Here is a 14,802-nt window from a genome sequence, read left to right on the forward strand (position 1 = left end):
ATAATCCCGACAGTATTGCTCATACCGCAGGACGAGTGGCCTAATCATGTTCGGTTTATTTGTATAGCGTAAGCGTGAGTCGCATTGTGTGAGGATGTTGTAGCATATGTGTTGCGGTGATCACTGAATTCTGAGTACGTAAGAAAAAGTGAGTAATGCTCTGCGCTGCTGTAAGGAGGGTTCATTACACTCAACGTATAAACTTAGAATAGGTGATGTTGTGTTAGCACCACTTGCCAGCCGCAGTCCAATGTTATGTACTGGATCAAGTCGTTGGATGTAGGACTGTCTGGCTGAGCCGTAAACCATGAAGCCGTAGTCTAAAAGGCTATGCACAAGAGACCGGTAAATATGTAAAACACACGTTCGGTCAGAACTCCAGTGCTTATGAGATAACACTTTGAGGATATTCAATGCTTTATTTGCCTTAATCTTTAGTGTTTTAATGTGGGCAAGGAAGTTTAGTTTTTTGTCAAAGATTACTCCCAAGAATTTATATTCTCGTTTTACCGGCAGCGCAACATCATTCAATTATTAAATCCGGGTCTAAGTACAACCCTCATTTTTATGAGAATAGCACTGTAACAGTTTTTTGAGTCGAGAAGCGGAAGCCATTTTTCTCAGCCCACTCCATTAGTTTATTTATTGTTATCTGGAGCTGCCTTTCACATGTTGGTAAGTTTGAGGCACGGCACGCTATTTGCAGATCATCGACGTATATGGAGTGCATAAGAGAGGGAGGAATGACTTTGTTGAGAGAGTTCATTTTTACTCTAAAGAGTGTTGTGCCAAGTACGCAACCTTGTGGCACGCCGTTTTCCTGGATAAATGTGCGTGAGAGCACAGTGCCTAGACAGATTTGGAATGTTATGTTGGACATAAAATCAGCGAGACAGTTTAGGATTTTGCCACGGAGTCCTAACGCGGCAAGGTCATGTAAGAATCCGAATCTCCACTTGGTGTCATACGCTTTTTCTAGATCGAAGAACACTGCCAGGCAGTGCTGTTTGTGTAAGAATGCTTCACGTATTTCATGTTCAAGTCAGACGAGGTGGTCCGTCATTGAACACCCTTTTTTATGCCTGCACTGATGAAAATCAATAATGTTCCGCATATCAAATGTGAAGGTTAATCTCGCATTTACAACACTTTCGTACGATTTCGCCAAACAGCTTGTCAGGGCAATGGGTTGAAAGCTGCTTGGGCAAGTGGGGGATTTACCTGTTTTTAAAAAAGGCACAACTATTGCGTTTTTCCAACCTTTTGGCATGATTCCAGATTCAAATACTTTGTTAAAAATATAGGGAGAGCATCTACGGATGCTGGGGACAGGTGTGCAAGCATGGAATAATGGATCCAGTCAGGACCTACTGCAGTTTTTTTGCCAGCACAGAGAACCCTGTTAAGTTCTTGGAACGTGAATGGAGCGTTGCAGTCGTCCCTTGACATACAAGCAGTTGATATTTTCTCCTTTTCTGCTAACAGTTTGTACTTTAAGAACGTGTTTGAATAATTAGCCGAGCTAGAGACGTTATGGAGATGTTCCCCATGTATATTCGCTTATTGTTAAAGTTTTGTCTGAGTGCCTGAAGGTGTAAATATGGGTATCGTGTATGATGAGTAGTCCCCCTTAAGCTTCCTGGCCTGTTCCCACATTCTTTTGGATGTGACGGTGCTACTAATTGTAGATATATATTTCTGCCAAGACACTTTTTCCGCCTGTCTCCGAATATATTGCGCTTTCGCTTTGGCTTGCTTGAAATTCAGAAAGTTTTTATATGTTGGGTATCTGCGTAAGATTCCCCAGGCCTTATTTTGCTGCTTTTTTGCTATGGTGCATTCATGTGTCCACCAAGGATTTAGATTTTTCCAAACAATGTGAGAAGATTGTGGAATGGCCTTTTCAGCTGCAGAAATAATACAGTTAGTAAATTTTTCATTAATTTCGTGAATGCTTAAGTCTGTTAAAATAAGCTCCTCCAGCCTGGCACTTTCTGTGAAAACAAACAAGTCTGCCATTTGTAATTTCCAATGGCATGGTTTGTGAGATATAATGGGTGGCGTTGAGATGAGGTTGCTTATAGCAGGTAGATGATCACTGCCATATGAAGTCTCCAGCACATCCCATTTAAGATCGGTAAAGATGTCTGGAGAGCAAAACGCTAAATCAAGGCAGCTAAAATTATGTGAACTCAGTGAAAAATGAGTTGGCGCACCTGAATTCAAAAGACAGATGTTAGCCAAAATAAAATCTTCGATAAGTTGTCCTCTTTGGTCATTCTTAAGCCGGTTTCACATGCAAGCGATTGAGCGAATGGAGCGAACAGCGGTGCGGCGCTGCGAAGCTTTTCGCGAGGTTTCGTTTCACATGCATTGCCGCCGCGCGTTTTCCGCCGCTGCGAATAGCAATGTTGCTGGCAAAAAACACGTGATTTTCAGCCAGTTTCGGTAGTTTGCGACTACCAACATAAGCATTGCTTTGTCCCTGCCTCTCAAATTTTTATTTTATACATACATATCCTGCGCTTAGCAATTAACAATTTGTTGAAAAGCTCTCTTGGCATGTTGCCTGTACCACGCGTAGCAAGTAAATAAACATCGTCCTATGCACAGGCTTTCCAGCACTAGTCCTCCGCTGGTCACGTGTCGAGGTGGGCCGTTTGGAAGTGGTGCTGCTGCTCTGCCGCTGCAATGAAATTCCAACTTGCCCGAACCTCGCCGCTCCCGCCGCTAGTGCCGCCGCCGTTGCTCGAAACAGATTTCTGCGGTGCGGCGGCAGGATTCGCGAGCATTTTCGCTTGCATGTGAAACAGGCTTTATCGCAGTGCAAGGAGCATTAAAATCTCCAACTAAAACAAAAGGCTCCAGTAGCTGGTCAATTAAATTTTCCAGATCTCGAGTTGTGAAATGGCTATGGGGAGGAATTTACAATGAACAGATGGTGACAGTCTTAAATGACAAAACGGTGACACTTATGGGCGTGAGCTTACAAGTTGTAGGTGACGTGTATTAAAAAGCTGATTACTCTTATGAAGGGTGGTAATCATTCAGGTTACCTTTCCCTTTCTCAGCAGAGTTACAATATGTTTCTCCTTCTGGGAGCGCTCCAAGGAGCGTGGGTCTTTTGGCGTCAATGACGGCGGGGTTTTCGGATCGACCTCCATCGCCCTTTTTGAGGCACTGGAGGATCGAGAGCCAGGCGCCAAGACACGCATCTCAGGCCGTGGGATACAATTCAACTTCGGTCCCTGGGACACTGCAGTCTGCCGGGCCATCTTCAATGATGATGGAGCAGCACTGGCTGCAGCCACCAAAGGGGCGGTTGGGGTCTCTACAGGGGTACCGGATGTGGGCCCTGTAGATTCCCGAGACCAGTGTGGCGCTGCCCCCTGCCGCGTCACACTGGCATAGCTTACTTGAGGTAAGTGCGCTAGCCTTTTCCTCGCTTCATGGAATGAAATCTTTTCTTTTGCAGTTATTGCAATTATTTCTTTTTCTTTTTCCAGCAAAAGACCTCGACGTCCCATCGTGGGAGGCCTAGGCCCAGCCGACAGAACTGCTGGTGTTCATTAAAGTTTACTCTCTCTCCCTCTCTTTTCCAGCAAGGGCAACTCCGTGAGTAAGCTAGATGATCGCCCTTGCAATTTACACATTGTGCGGGAGCATTGCAGTTATCAGATGGATGGTTGTTGGCCCTACACTTTGCACATGTTTCCTTTCCTCTGCATGATTGTGATGCATGTTCGAACCTCTGGCACTTGGAGCACCGCCTCGGGTTCGGTATGTATGGTCGGACGTTGATCTTCAGGTAGCCTGCATTGACTTAACTCGGCACAGTACTAGGACCAAATGTGAGTATTACGTGTTTTGTGGGGATCTGTTGGTCATTATGTCGAAGTGTTAGCCTTTGTACCTTGATTACATCTTGCTCCTGGAATCCCTCAAGGAGTTCTTCATCACTGAGGTTCAAGAAATCTTCTGATATTACTCCTCTATTGGTGTTGGGCGTGCGATGTGGGGAGATTGTGACACTAATGTCGCCGATACTTGTGAGTTCACAGATTTTTTCGACTTGGTCTTTCTTTGTCAGTTCGAGGTGGAGGTCTCCGCTTGCCATCTTGTGACGCTTTGTAGCCTGATCCAATCTTGTTTGATAGGCATTTGGATACTAAGAAAGGCGATAGTTTTCTAATAGTTGTGTTGCCTTCACTGTGAAGAACATGGAACTTTGGGAAGGTGTCATGGTTTGGTTTTAATAGGAACTGAAATGTTGCTTCGGTGCACCCTCGTTTTTGAAGGCGATCTTGGAGGAGGGGGGGGAAAGCATTTGCCATGGAAACACTGGAAAATTCAGCAGTGACGGTAGCCACCCACCACTGAGCCCAACTAGGGGACGCTACTAGGTTGGGAATAATGCCTGCAGACGCCAGCTATGCATCGCCGCTATAACCTAATATATATATACCCAAGACTGGATATATTACACACGGTTAACCCTTGCCACCAGGAAATACGGAAGTAATAAGAAGTGAAGAGAAGACAAGAAAGATGGAAAAGTGAGAGAGATAGACGAAGATTGGAGAGGAGGACAGGAAATGGTGACTGCCGATTTCCTCCAGGCAGGTCAGTCTGGAGGTGCTGTCTATGTGAAGCCAAGGCTGAATAGGTGTGTTGCCTCCGCTGGGGGGCCTTAAAGGTCCAAACGCCAAGCATCGGCTCAACCCCCAGGATCCCCCTTTCCCCAGACACGGCTAAGCCGCGCATAGCTACATGCGGGAGGGTCCAACCCTCGTGTGCTTGGGTACGTGGTGTTGCAACACACCAAACGCCTGCTGATGCAGACACCCCTGCGGGAAAAGCATCATGTTATGGAAATACATACTTTCCAGAAAAAAATGTGTTTTTGTTCATTTTGAAGTGTTAGTATAACTTTTGGTGCAGTTGGAAGGCTATTCCATATTCTAGCTCCAGCAAATGTTAACTTACAGCACCCATATACATATTTAAGCGTTGTTAAATTGAAATTGTTATGAAGGGCTTGTCTAGTGACACGCTTTGCTGATACCATAATTAATTAAGGATAAGGTGTGTTGGCTGCAGCTATACTTCAGACTATATCTGCTATTTTATAATCGCTCGTTAACTGAAAGGGAGGAATGTTTAGTTTGGTAAAAAGCGGGACATATGATGTACAGCATGATACAGATGCAATTACTCTTACCGCTCTTCTCGGAAGACTGCAGACTATGGCAGTATGCAATGGGTATGTGAAGCCCCATGATTCAATATCATGATTCAATACAGAATGTCAGATAATAGTGGAACACATTGACATATATTACACAAAGTAATTCCTGGTGAAAATGCTGTCATGCCTCAATGAGAGACCGCTATATACATAGGATGCAAAGCTACCTTAGCTGTTTTTGTTTTCAGAAAAAATTGCGACCAAGATTCCAGTTTATATAGTAAATAACAGTGAGATTAGCTGGCATGAAAAATGATAACTAGGATGACAAATAGGCAACACTAGAGGGGCTTGGTTGCAACCCTGACCACACAGTAAGCAACACTTTGTTGGTCTCCATATTGCAACATACACTTGTTCAGATGACAGTACCACCAGTAATCTTATGTAGAATGGAATTACATACCTCCTTTTTATTATTGTTTACCCACATATGCAGTAGTAATTGCTGAGCTAACCTAGCAACACAATTTCCTTAGAAACGGGCCAAAGCACTGTGACAAGGATTTTCACACGGCTCACCTTGGTCAATGCTCTCAGGGAAGACTCGCTTGCCTTCCGAACAGACTCCTGCATGAGTAGCAAACTTATATCAGGACTTGTTATTGATACAAGATATCTCGAGACAAAGGTGACAAGAGAAAGCAAAGAGCACGGAATAAACTTCTCTTTCTTAAAAAACAGTAAATAAGTTCAGACTGATCAAATATTTTGTCAAAATTCTATATTCTTGAATATTTGGTTATAGGTTAATTACTAAAATATAAAATGAAGGTCAAAGTGCCACTTCTTTAGAAATTCGTGCCGCAACCCCATTGCTGGTACATCAATGTGATGTCATACATTTTGCCATATTTTTTTGCATTGGAGCAGTTGTGGTTATGTAGAAGTTATCAAAATTTGCTATGTTAGTTTATTGGCTCTTTTAGAACACAATGTAGTAGATTTTTTACCGGAAAAAAATTGACTAGGCCCAAGCAGATGACGTCGAAAGCCACGATGCAGGAATTTCAAGGCACTGGTGTTTTGTTTTCCAGCTTCTCTGGCTCATCAAACCTCTTCTCATGGTACGAGTATAGAAAGGTAATTTACTAACACAGCCCAAGTACTTTTCATAATCAGTGCCCACTGCTGTGCTTGAATATTGCCTTTTTCCTGCTACCCACAGGCAAGAGATGGCAATCCTGTTGACAACCCCATGACTACCACATTCCCCACTCTACCAGGATGGTCACCATGCTTCGTATGAGGATAGTATTTTGCCATAAACATTTCAACAGAAACAAGCATTCTTCTTTGCCTTCCTCGTATCGCACCGTGTATGCCAAAGAGGCACTACAGGTCCCAGCTACTCATATCCATTTTTTAATATGTTAATGTAAATGCCAGTTACATAGTTGCTGTTTCACCCATATACATATTGCAGCAGACATAAGTTTTGAACTCAACAAGTCCAAGTCAAAACTTCTAAACCAGAGCTTCAGTGAATGAACCCTGAAGACTGCTGGACAAGACCACTGCGACACGTCCCCGCACAGCGGGTAATGGAGAGGTGTCATGAGCGCTACTACAGAAACTTAGGAAATGACATGGTGATCAAACAGTGCCGGGCAAGAGAGCACTGGGGGGATTGAATTTATATTGTTTTTCTTATAGACTCAAAACCTCAACGCAGCTGAACCCAACTATATTGAGCTCATTTAAATCAAATTACCCCTTGTATCAAGCAATTAGTGAACATCGTAAAGGTACAATGAGAATATATAGCAAAAAGTATGGTTACTTCAAACAAAAATAGCAGTCCCTACCGGTATATCAAACTTCAAGCAACATGAAAGCGTCCCAAAAGTTGGCTTTCCCAAACGGGCACCAGGCAGGAAGCCAACATCCCCTCAGAAAAAGTGCTTTAGCCCAGCTACGCCTGTGCTGCTCTACCATGGTGCAGCCAATGCCAGGCACCCCTGTAGAAAATATGATCCTGGTCTGCCCTGCAGTGCTCGCTCCGCCGTTATGGCATTTTTCGGTGTGTTATTTTCCCTTTTTCCAACGTGTTCTCTATGTTTTCGGATAACGGATGGCACAAGACGGGACAACCTACAGTTCTACGTGAAGTTGGAAATTATACAGCTGAGTGTGGTGAAAAAAAAAAAAATCTGACATCATTGCAGCACCATAAGCTGAGATTAAGAAGGAAATGATCGTTGCATCAGTTTTTGCGTTTCCAGTGATGGCACTAAAAAGTCTTTTGATGAAGCCATTGCAGGTTTCAATGAAGCTTAGAGCAGTTTATCAGCATTTCCAGAAGGTGTTGACTGGCTCTCCTAGGCAATAAAGATAATGTTTAAGCAAAAGATTTGGGACAATTTCGGGCCATAGTAAGCCTCAGTTAAGTCTGTTTCATCTATAAAGTGCTGTTACAAATGGTATGTGCTTTGTACAATTGTTAAAAAGTTCTACCATATTTACTCAAATACAGGCCGGCTCCAATTCTAAGCCGACCCCCTAAAGTTCGAAGCCAGAAAAAAGAACCTCGAATGTAGGCCGAACAAAAAAGAGAGGACAGCATTCATCAAAATGAAAACAGTATTGATTGAATATGAACATGCCGAGCTCATTCTACGTCATCATTGCTGCTAGTCTTATGGCTATCTTCCTTATTGCTGACAGCTCATCTCCTTGTTGCGGCGCATGCAAAAAGCATCTCCCATTGCCCCCTCTAAAGACGGACGTTTTTCTCATCGATGCCAAAGTCTCGTTCAGCTTGAACGTTTGACAACGTCTCTGCAGCAAGCACAACTTTTCGTTTGAAAGCGGCACTATAGTGGTATCACCTGCTTGGTGCCATTATGGTAATGCCATGCCTCATGCCGATACGACAGTGGTCAAAATATGTCAAAATGACGACGTCGCTCGTGTACTTCAGTTGGCTATTGGCACGGCTAATAGCAGCTGCGATATTGACTTTTCTAAATGCCGTTAGCTGTGCATCATATGTATCAATCTCAATTAAAAACTGGCAAATTTAAAAAAAAATCTTTGAATCTAAGCCGACTCTAGAGTTTGGTATATGATTATTTGAAAAAACCTATAGGCCTACATTTGAATAAATATGGTATATCGAATGACACAATATATTGAACTAATTTACGTTTATTTGCTAATTCAGTATACGCGAGTTTGACAGATTAATAGACATAATAAGAACAACCTATATGATGAATATGCTTACGTCTAAAATTTCGCTGGTCATGCTTAACTTCAATGGCTTCCTTGGACGGCAGCAGTTATATAAAAGCAATTTTTTTTTTGCAAGTACCTTCTCAAACTTTGTATTCTGGTAGAAAAAAGTCAAATACAGTCACCGCCTGCTTCTTCAGGTGCCCGATTTTTCAGACTTGCTCATTTAAACAACTTTCCCGTGGCAGTGCCACTAGCATAAATGTACAGGTGGGACCACTGCTGGAGGGAACACTGCGAGCACGTGGCTCATGCTCTCCCCATCACCGTGTATGGGAGTTGAGTTGAGTTGAGTTGTTGTAGGCTACTGGTGGGATTAGCCTTGCAGTTGCTGCCGGCAACTGCTCCACCGTAGCGACACTTAAAATAAATAAATCACATAATCAGACACAGACCTCACAATTACAAATGGTCACTCCTCAGTTCACCATGTGGAGGCCAAATCCGTGTCCTGTAGGTAATTTAAAAGAAGGCGAGAGACCTCCTTCCTACACAACCATGTATGGGAAGTGCTGAAGACTAAGTGCATGTGTGAAACGACACAGAGACGGCACATGCCATGCTTCGTCTGCTGCCGAAGCAGCACTCTGCTTCACCTGTGCATGGCATGCGACTGTTTAGCTGGGCGATCGCAAGACCTGAGCCGCGGTTGCGATAAATGTGATTTAAAGAAGAAAAGTTACGCTTAACTTGTTGCCATCTAAGAGCATGGAAATAACCTAGCATTTAACGCAGAAAAGTTGCGCTTAACTCGTTACCCATCTAAGCACATGGAAATAATCTAGCATTTAAAGCAGAAAAGTTGCACTTAACTTGCTAGCCATCTAAGCATCGAAATATTCTAGCATTTAAAGCAGAGAAGTTGCGCTTAACTTGCTACCCATCCAAGAACATAGAAATATTCTAGCATTTAAAGCAGAAAAGTTGTGCTTAACTCGCTACCTATCTAAGAACATATAAATAATTAGCATTTAAAGCAGAAAAGTTGCACTTAACTTGCTACCCATCTAAGACCATGGAAATATTCTAGCATTTAAAGCAGTAGAGTTGCGCTTAATTTGCTAGCCATCTAAGAGCATGGAAATATTCTAGTGTTCAGAACATTATTGGCGACATTAAGCCCTGTTTTTCTGGTGGAAACATCGTATCCAGATGTTATCGCACAGCAGACCGAGACACTTTCATTTCGTAAATTGGGCGTAGCATATATGACTCAACGAAACGAGCACGAGTCACACAACAGTTTGTTTTCGGCACTGCTGTATACAGCACGCTTCAGTGATGTCAACCTATCTCACGCCCAGTCTGTCTAGCTGCTGAAGGTATGAAATGCCGTGAAAAGCTACCATTGGCAAATCACAAATGTGAACATATACACATTGTGGAGACGCTGGACTCTAATGCATTTCCTGATGTTGCTTTCCCCACATAGCTCTCATGTCTAATGTTCTCCGGCTTCTCCGTGAAGCTAAGCTCCGCCGGCGGGCGGTGTGGTTGTAAACTAGTGTGGGAGATGGCACAAGTGTTGCACTGCTAAAATCACCTAATGGCAGGCTTACTTGGGTCTAAAGGGAGTGGGCTGTTCCTCTTTATCTTGGGGCCGGCTAGTGACACGTACCTTTCACGAGCTCACCCACCGTTTGGCGGACCGTCCTACAAAAGGCTTAGCAGCAGGACACCGAAAGGGACTAACAAGATCATACGAGGCCTAGTGCCCGCGGATCACTGGCAAGCCTCAAGTGAGTAAGTATGGAACTCTAGTGGGTGGTCCGAGTTTCTTATGTAAATAGCTTCTTCTATCTTTTTGACTCTGGAATTCACAGCTCTGGGAGCTGGGTGGCCACGGGCCAGGATGCTGCTACAGGCTGTCTGGTATTGCAGTCTGGCACCAGACGCTCCATCTGGGAGGCTGGGCATTGTCAACTTAAATGCTGTGTGCACCGAGCGGGATAAGACCAACTGACAGAGCTGACGTCTCCTTTCGGCTGCCTATCTAACGCCCATTTTGAGCATTGTTTTTAAATACCAGTTGTCAGGGCAGGGAAGAGAACCTTAGTGTTGAAACAATGAACGACAATCTTATGGGCCTAAGTAAGGAGTGTGCAATAGAAGTCGGTGGTAACTTCATTAGACTGGATACCGATAAGCTATCTCAGGAGACGAGAGATCTGATTAAGAAACACCAATGCATGAAAGCCTCTAACCCTACAGCTAGAATAGAGCTGGCAGAACTTTCCAAGTTAATCAACAAGCGTAAGATAGCTGACATAAGGAAGTATAACATGGATAGAATTGAACATGCTCTCAGGAACAGAGGAAGCCTAAAAGCAGTAAGAAGAAACTAGGAATAGGCAAGAATCAGATGTATGCGTTAAGAGACAAAGCCAGCAAGATCATTATTAATATCGATAAGATAGTTCAAGTGGCTGAGGAGTTCTATAGAGATTCATACAGTACCAGTGCCACCCACGACGATAATGGAAGAGGGAATAGTGTAGAGAAATTTGACATCCCACAAGTAACGCCGGAAGAAGTAAGGAAAGCCTTGGGAGCTATGCAAAGGGGGAAGGCAGCTGGGGAGGATCAGGTAACAGCACATTTGTTGAAGGATGGTGGGCAGATTGTTCTAGAAAGACTGGCCACCCTATATACACAATGCCTCATAACCTCGAACGTGCCGGAATCTTGTAAGAACGCTAACATAATCCTAATCCATAAGAAAGGGGACGCCAAAGACTTGGAAAAATCATAGACTGATCAGCTTACTGTCCATTGCCTACAAAGTATTTACTAAGGTAATCGCAAATAGAATCAGGAACACCTTAGACTTCCGTCAACCAAAGGACCAGGCAGGATTCCGTAAAGGCTACTCAACAATAGATCATATTCACACTATCAATCAGGTGATAGAGAAATGTACGGAATATAACCAACCATTATATATAGGTTTCATTGATTATGAGAAAACATTTGATTCAGTCGAAACCTCAGCAGTCATGGAGGCATTGCGGAATCAGGGTGTAGACGAGCCGTACGTAAAAATACTGAAAGATATCTATAGCGGCTCCACAGCCACTGTAGTCCTCCATAAAGAAAGCAACAAAATCCCTATAAAGAAAGGCGTCAGACAGGGAGATACGATCTCTCCAATGCTATTCACAGCATGTTTACAGGAGGCATTCAGAGACCTGGATTGGGAAGAATTGGGGATAAGAGTAAATGGTGAATACCTTAGTAACTTGCGCTTCGCTGATGATATTGCCTTGCTTAGTAACTCAGGGGACCAACTGCAATGCATGCTCACTGATCTGGAGAGGCAGAGCAGAAGGGTGGGACTAAAAATTAATCTGCAGAAAACTAAAGTAATGTTTAGCAGTCTCGGAAGGGAACAGCAGTTTACGATAGGTAGCGAGGCACTGGAAGTGGTAAGGGAATACATCTACTTAGGACAGGTAGTGACTGCTGATCCGGATCATGAGAGTGAAATAATCAGAAGAATAAGAATGGGCTGGGGTGCGTTTGGCAGGCATTCTGAGATCATGAACCGCAGGTTGCCATTATCCCTCAAGAGAAAAGTTTATAACAGCTGTGTCTTACCAGTACTCACGTACGGGGCAGAAACCTGGAGGCTTACGAAAAGGGTTCTACTTAAATTGAGGACGACGCAACGAGCTATGGAAAGAAGAATGATAGGTGTAACATTAAGGGCTAAGAAAAGAGCAGATTGGGTGAGAGAACAAACGCGAGTTAATGACATCTTAGTTGAAATCAAGAAAAAGAAATGGGCATGGGCAGGGCATGTAATAAGGAGGAAAGATAACCGGTGGTGGTCAGTAAGGGTTATAGACTGGATTCGAAGAGATTGGAAGCATAGCAGGGGTGGCAGGAAGTTAGTTGTACAGATGAGATTAAGAAGTTTGCAGGGACAACATGGCCACAATTAGTACATGACCGGGGTAGTTAGAGAAGTATGGGAGAGGCCTTTGCCCTGCGGTGAGCGTAGCCCGACTGATGATGATGATGTTGTCTGGGCAGTGACTCATTAGGCGTAAGGCTTTATGAAGCTGCCTGTCACATGTGGAGGGATACAACCTGGTGAACTGCAGCATTGAGATGTTGCACTTTGCTTGCCTCATTTTACCGTATTTACTCGCATAATGATCGCACTTTTCTGTAAAAAAAATTGACGTAAATTCAAGGGTGCGACCATTATGCGGATTAAATTTGCCGCAAAAAGAATTTTTTTTCATCCCGCGTTTGCTGCGGGATGGCAACAGGTCAACAAATAGGCGGCTGCCGCTATATGTAGTGCGGGACACCAAAACAAAAATTGCGGCTGGCGCAGCAAGCTGAACACACCGAATGCGCCGAACGTGATTTTTTTTTTTCTTCTTGTGAGTACATTACGTGCATTGAAACAGTTTCTTACATCAGTAATGAATAATATTGTTAATATGGGTAAGTTCGTGGTAATAACACAGCTATGTCCACTTTGTGGGGACAGAAACAGATGGGCGTGCTTAGCTGCCAGTGACATAGAAAGACATGGTGGGCATGCTGCAGTAACTGCGGCATTTGTCTTCACTACTATCCTAATAGAGCACATTTCCGCAAAGGGTGGGCAAAATATCTTCGCTGTGCTACAAGCGTCAGCGTATGAATAGGGTACACTTCCAACGTATCAGTGTAAACGTGGCTGCTATTGTTGCTGCTCACGATTTGTTGCGTGCCCACAAGTGCAGACGAGAAGAATTGAAAGGTGCCTTTTTTGTTGTTGTTGTTGACCGCAACCATTAAAAAGCCTACACATAATAAAGGCAAGTTTGGTTGTAGCTTTTTTTTTGTCATGGAAGTACGGAAAGTGATGAAAGGAATGAAATGGGGCATCTACTTAAGAATGTTTGGTGTGTGCAGAGCGCTTGGTTTGTCTTGAAGAGTCGTTCATGTAGCATTCAACAGATGGTAAGCACAATCATTATTAGCTAGACTTGGCGCACGACATAAAGCTGTGGCAAGTTCGGGGTGTGATCATTACACAGGAAATAAAAAAAAATCGAATTTTGGCGACAAAATTCAGGGGTGCGATCATTACGCGAGTGCGATCATTATGCGAGTAAAAAGGTAGTTGGCCTCGCATGATTTGAAATTACTCGTTTGACTCAATAAAGCAAGCTCTGTTCACGTGAACTTAGCATCTGAGTAGCCACCTGATCTTTTGCTAGCCAAACTGAACTTCATACCATGTGGACGATGCTCATACAGAATGGCTTTACCTTGCGCTACTTGTTTGTTGAGTATGTTGAGTATGCAGCGTGAGCGGAATCATCCTTGCTGTCACTTGCACGTTGTCTGCGCTGCTGCTCCGCACTACGATTGAGCCACCTCAGGCAATGGAGATGCCTGCGGCTAGTTTGGCACAGCGGCTTCAATGGCAGCCTGTGTACGACTCGCAACCCTCTGCGGCTGGGAAAAGAGCCGGCAGTCGCCAATGGCTATTGCGGCTCTTGCCAGTAGGGCGTGTCGGCACAGGTGACGCTTGCTCGTGCCGACTGGGATCCATTTCTGGGATCCTGGCCTGAAGTTGTGCCGTCAAGTTTGCAGAACTGCTGCTTTGACCAACGAATGCCAGCGGTGTACCTCAGAGACATCGCCAGCACCCATGTTATGGACAGTGTGGACATTTCTTTGGCGCAGCCATTGCCACATATACTACCTCTTGTTCGTGAAGCATGCGTTGATGTTAGACTGTGTCCCATGTTTTGACGGAGTAAGTAGTGATTTAAGGTAGGGGGGATGTGGGGACAGTAGACTCTCTTGCGTCTCCTGATGTTTTCTCTGCATGGATCTTGTGTCTACTGTAATCCGTTTACTCCACATAGCTAAGTGCCAGCAGTGGGCGGTGTGGTTGCAGATTAGTATGAGTCATGGCGCGAGTGTTGTGCTGGTAATGCCACCTAACGAAGGGGTTACTCGGGTACAAAAGGCGGTTCCTCTCTGGTTCGGGGTCTGTGAGTAGCGCTGATTTCTTGCGCACGTGTGCCCACCATTCGTGGGACTGTATTGCAAAGGGCTAGGTGCAGGACACTGGAATGGATGAACATGGAACATAAAACACTGGAACATTGGAACCGTTCTTGTGACTCTACACACAAACAAATTAGGCGTTGGTGTACAGCATATGGGCAAACATATTCGCTCGCTATGCAGTTGTGGTGAGTCGGACTTCCTCGATTTGTTGCATGCACATCAGCAAGTTCTACAGGTAGAACTCAGCTAGCAGGCATTAGTGTACGAAGGTGCAATGAATGCCCTTGTGA

At 44.2% G+C, this 14,802-nt stretch overlaps 1 protein-coding gene across 2 annotated transcripts in view; it reads right to left on the reverse strand.

Annotated features, from left to right (window-relative positions):
- The window catches only part of LOC126539960 (proteasome adapter and scaffold protein ECM29), a 467,228-nt gene that overhangs the window by 151,291 nt on the left and 301,135 nt on the right, over window positions 1–14,802 (reverse strand). For both annotated transcript variants that reach the window (XM_050186788.2, XM_050186787.2), the window contains exon 29: window positions 5,771–5,818. In XM_050186788.2, coding sequence (XP_050042745.1) covers window positions 5,771–5,818 — 48 coding nt within the window. The remainder of the gene's footprint in view (window positions 1–5,770; window positions 5,819–14,802) is intronic.

Source organism: Dermacentor andersoni, chromosome 2 (genome assembly GCF_023375885.2).
Source record: "Dermacentor andersoni chromosome 2, qqDerAnde1_hic_scaffold, whole genome shotgun sequence".
Lineage (NCBI taxonomy): Eukaryota > Metazoa > Arthropoda > Arachnida > Ixodida > Ixodidae > Dermacentor > Dermacentor andersoni.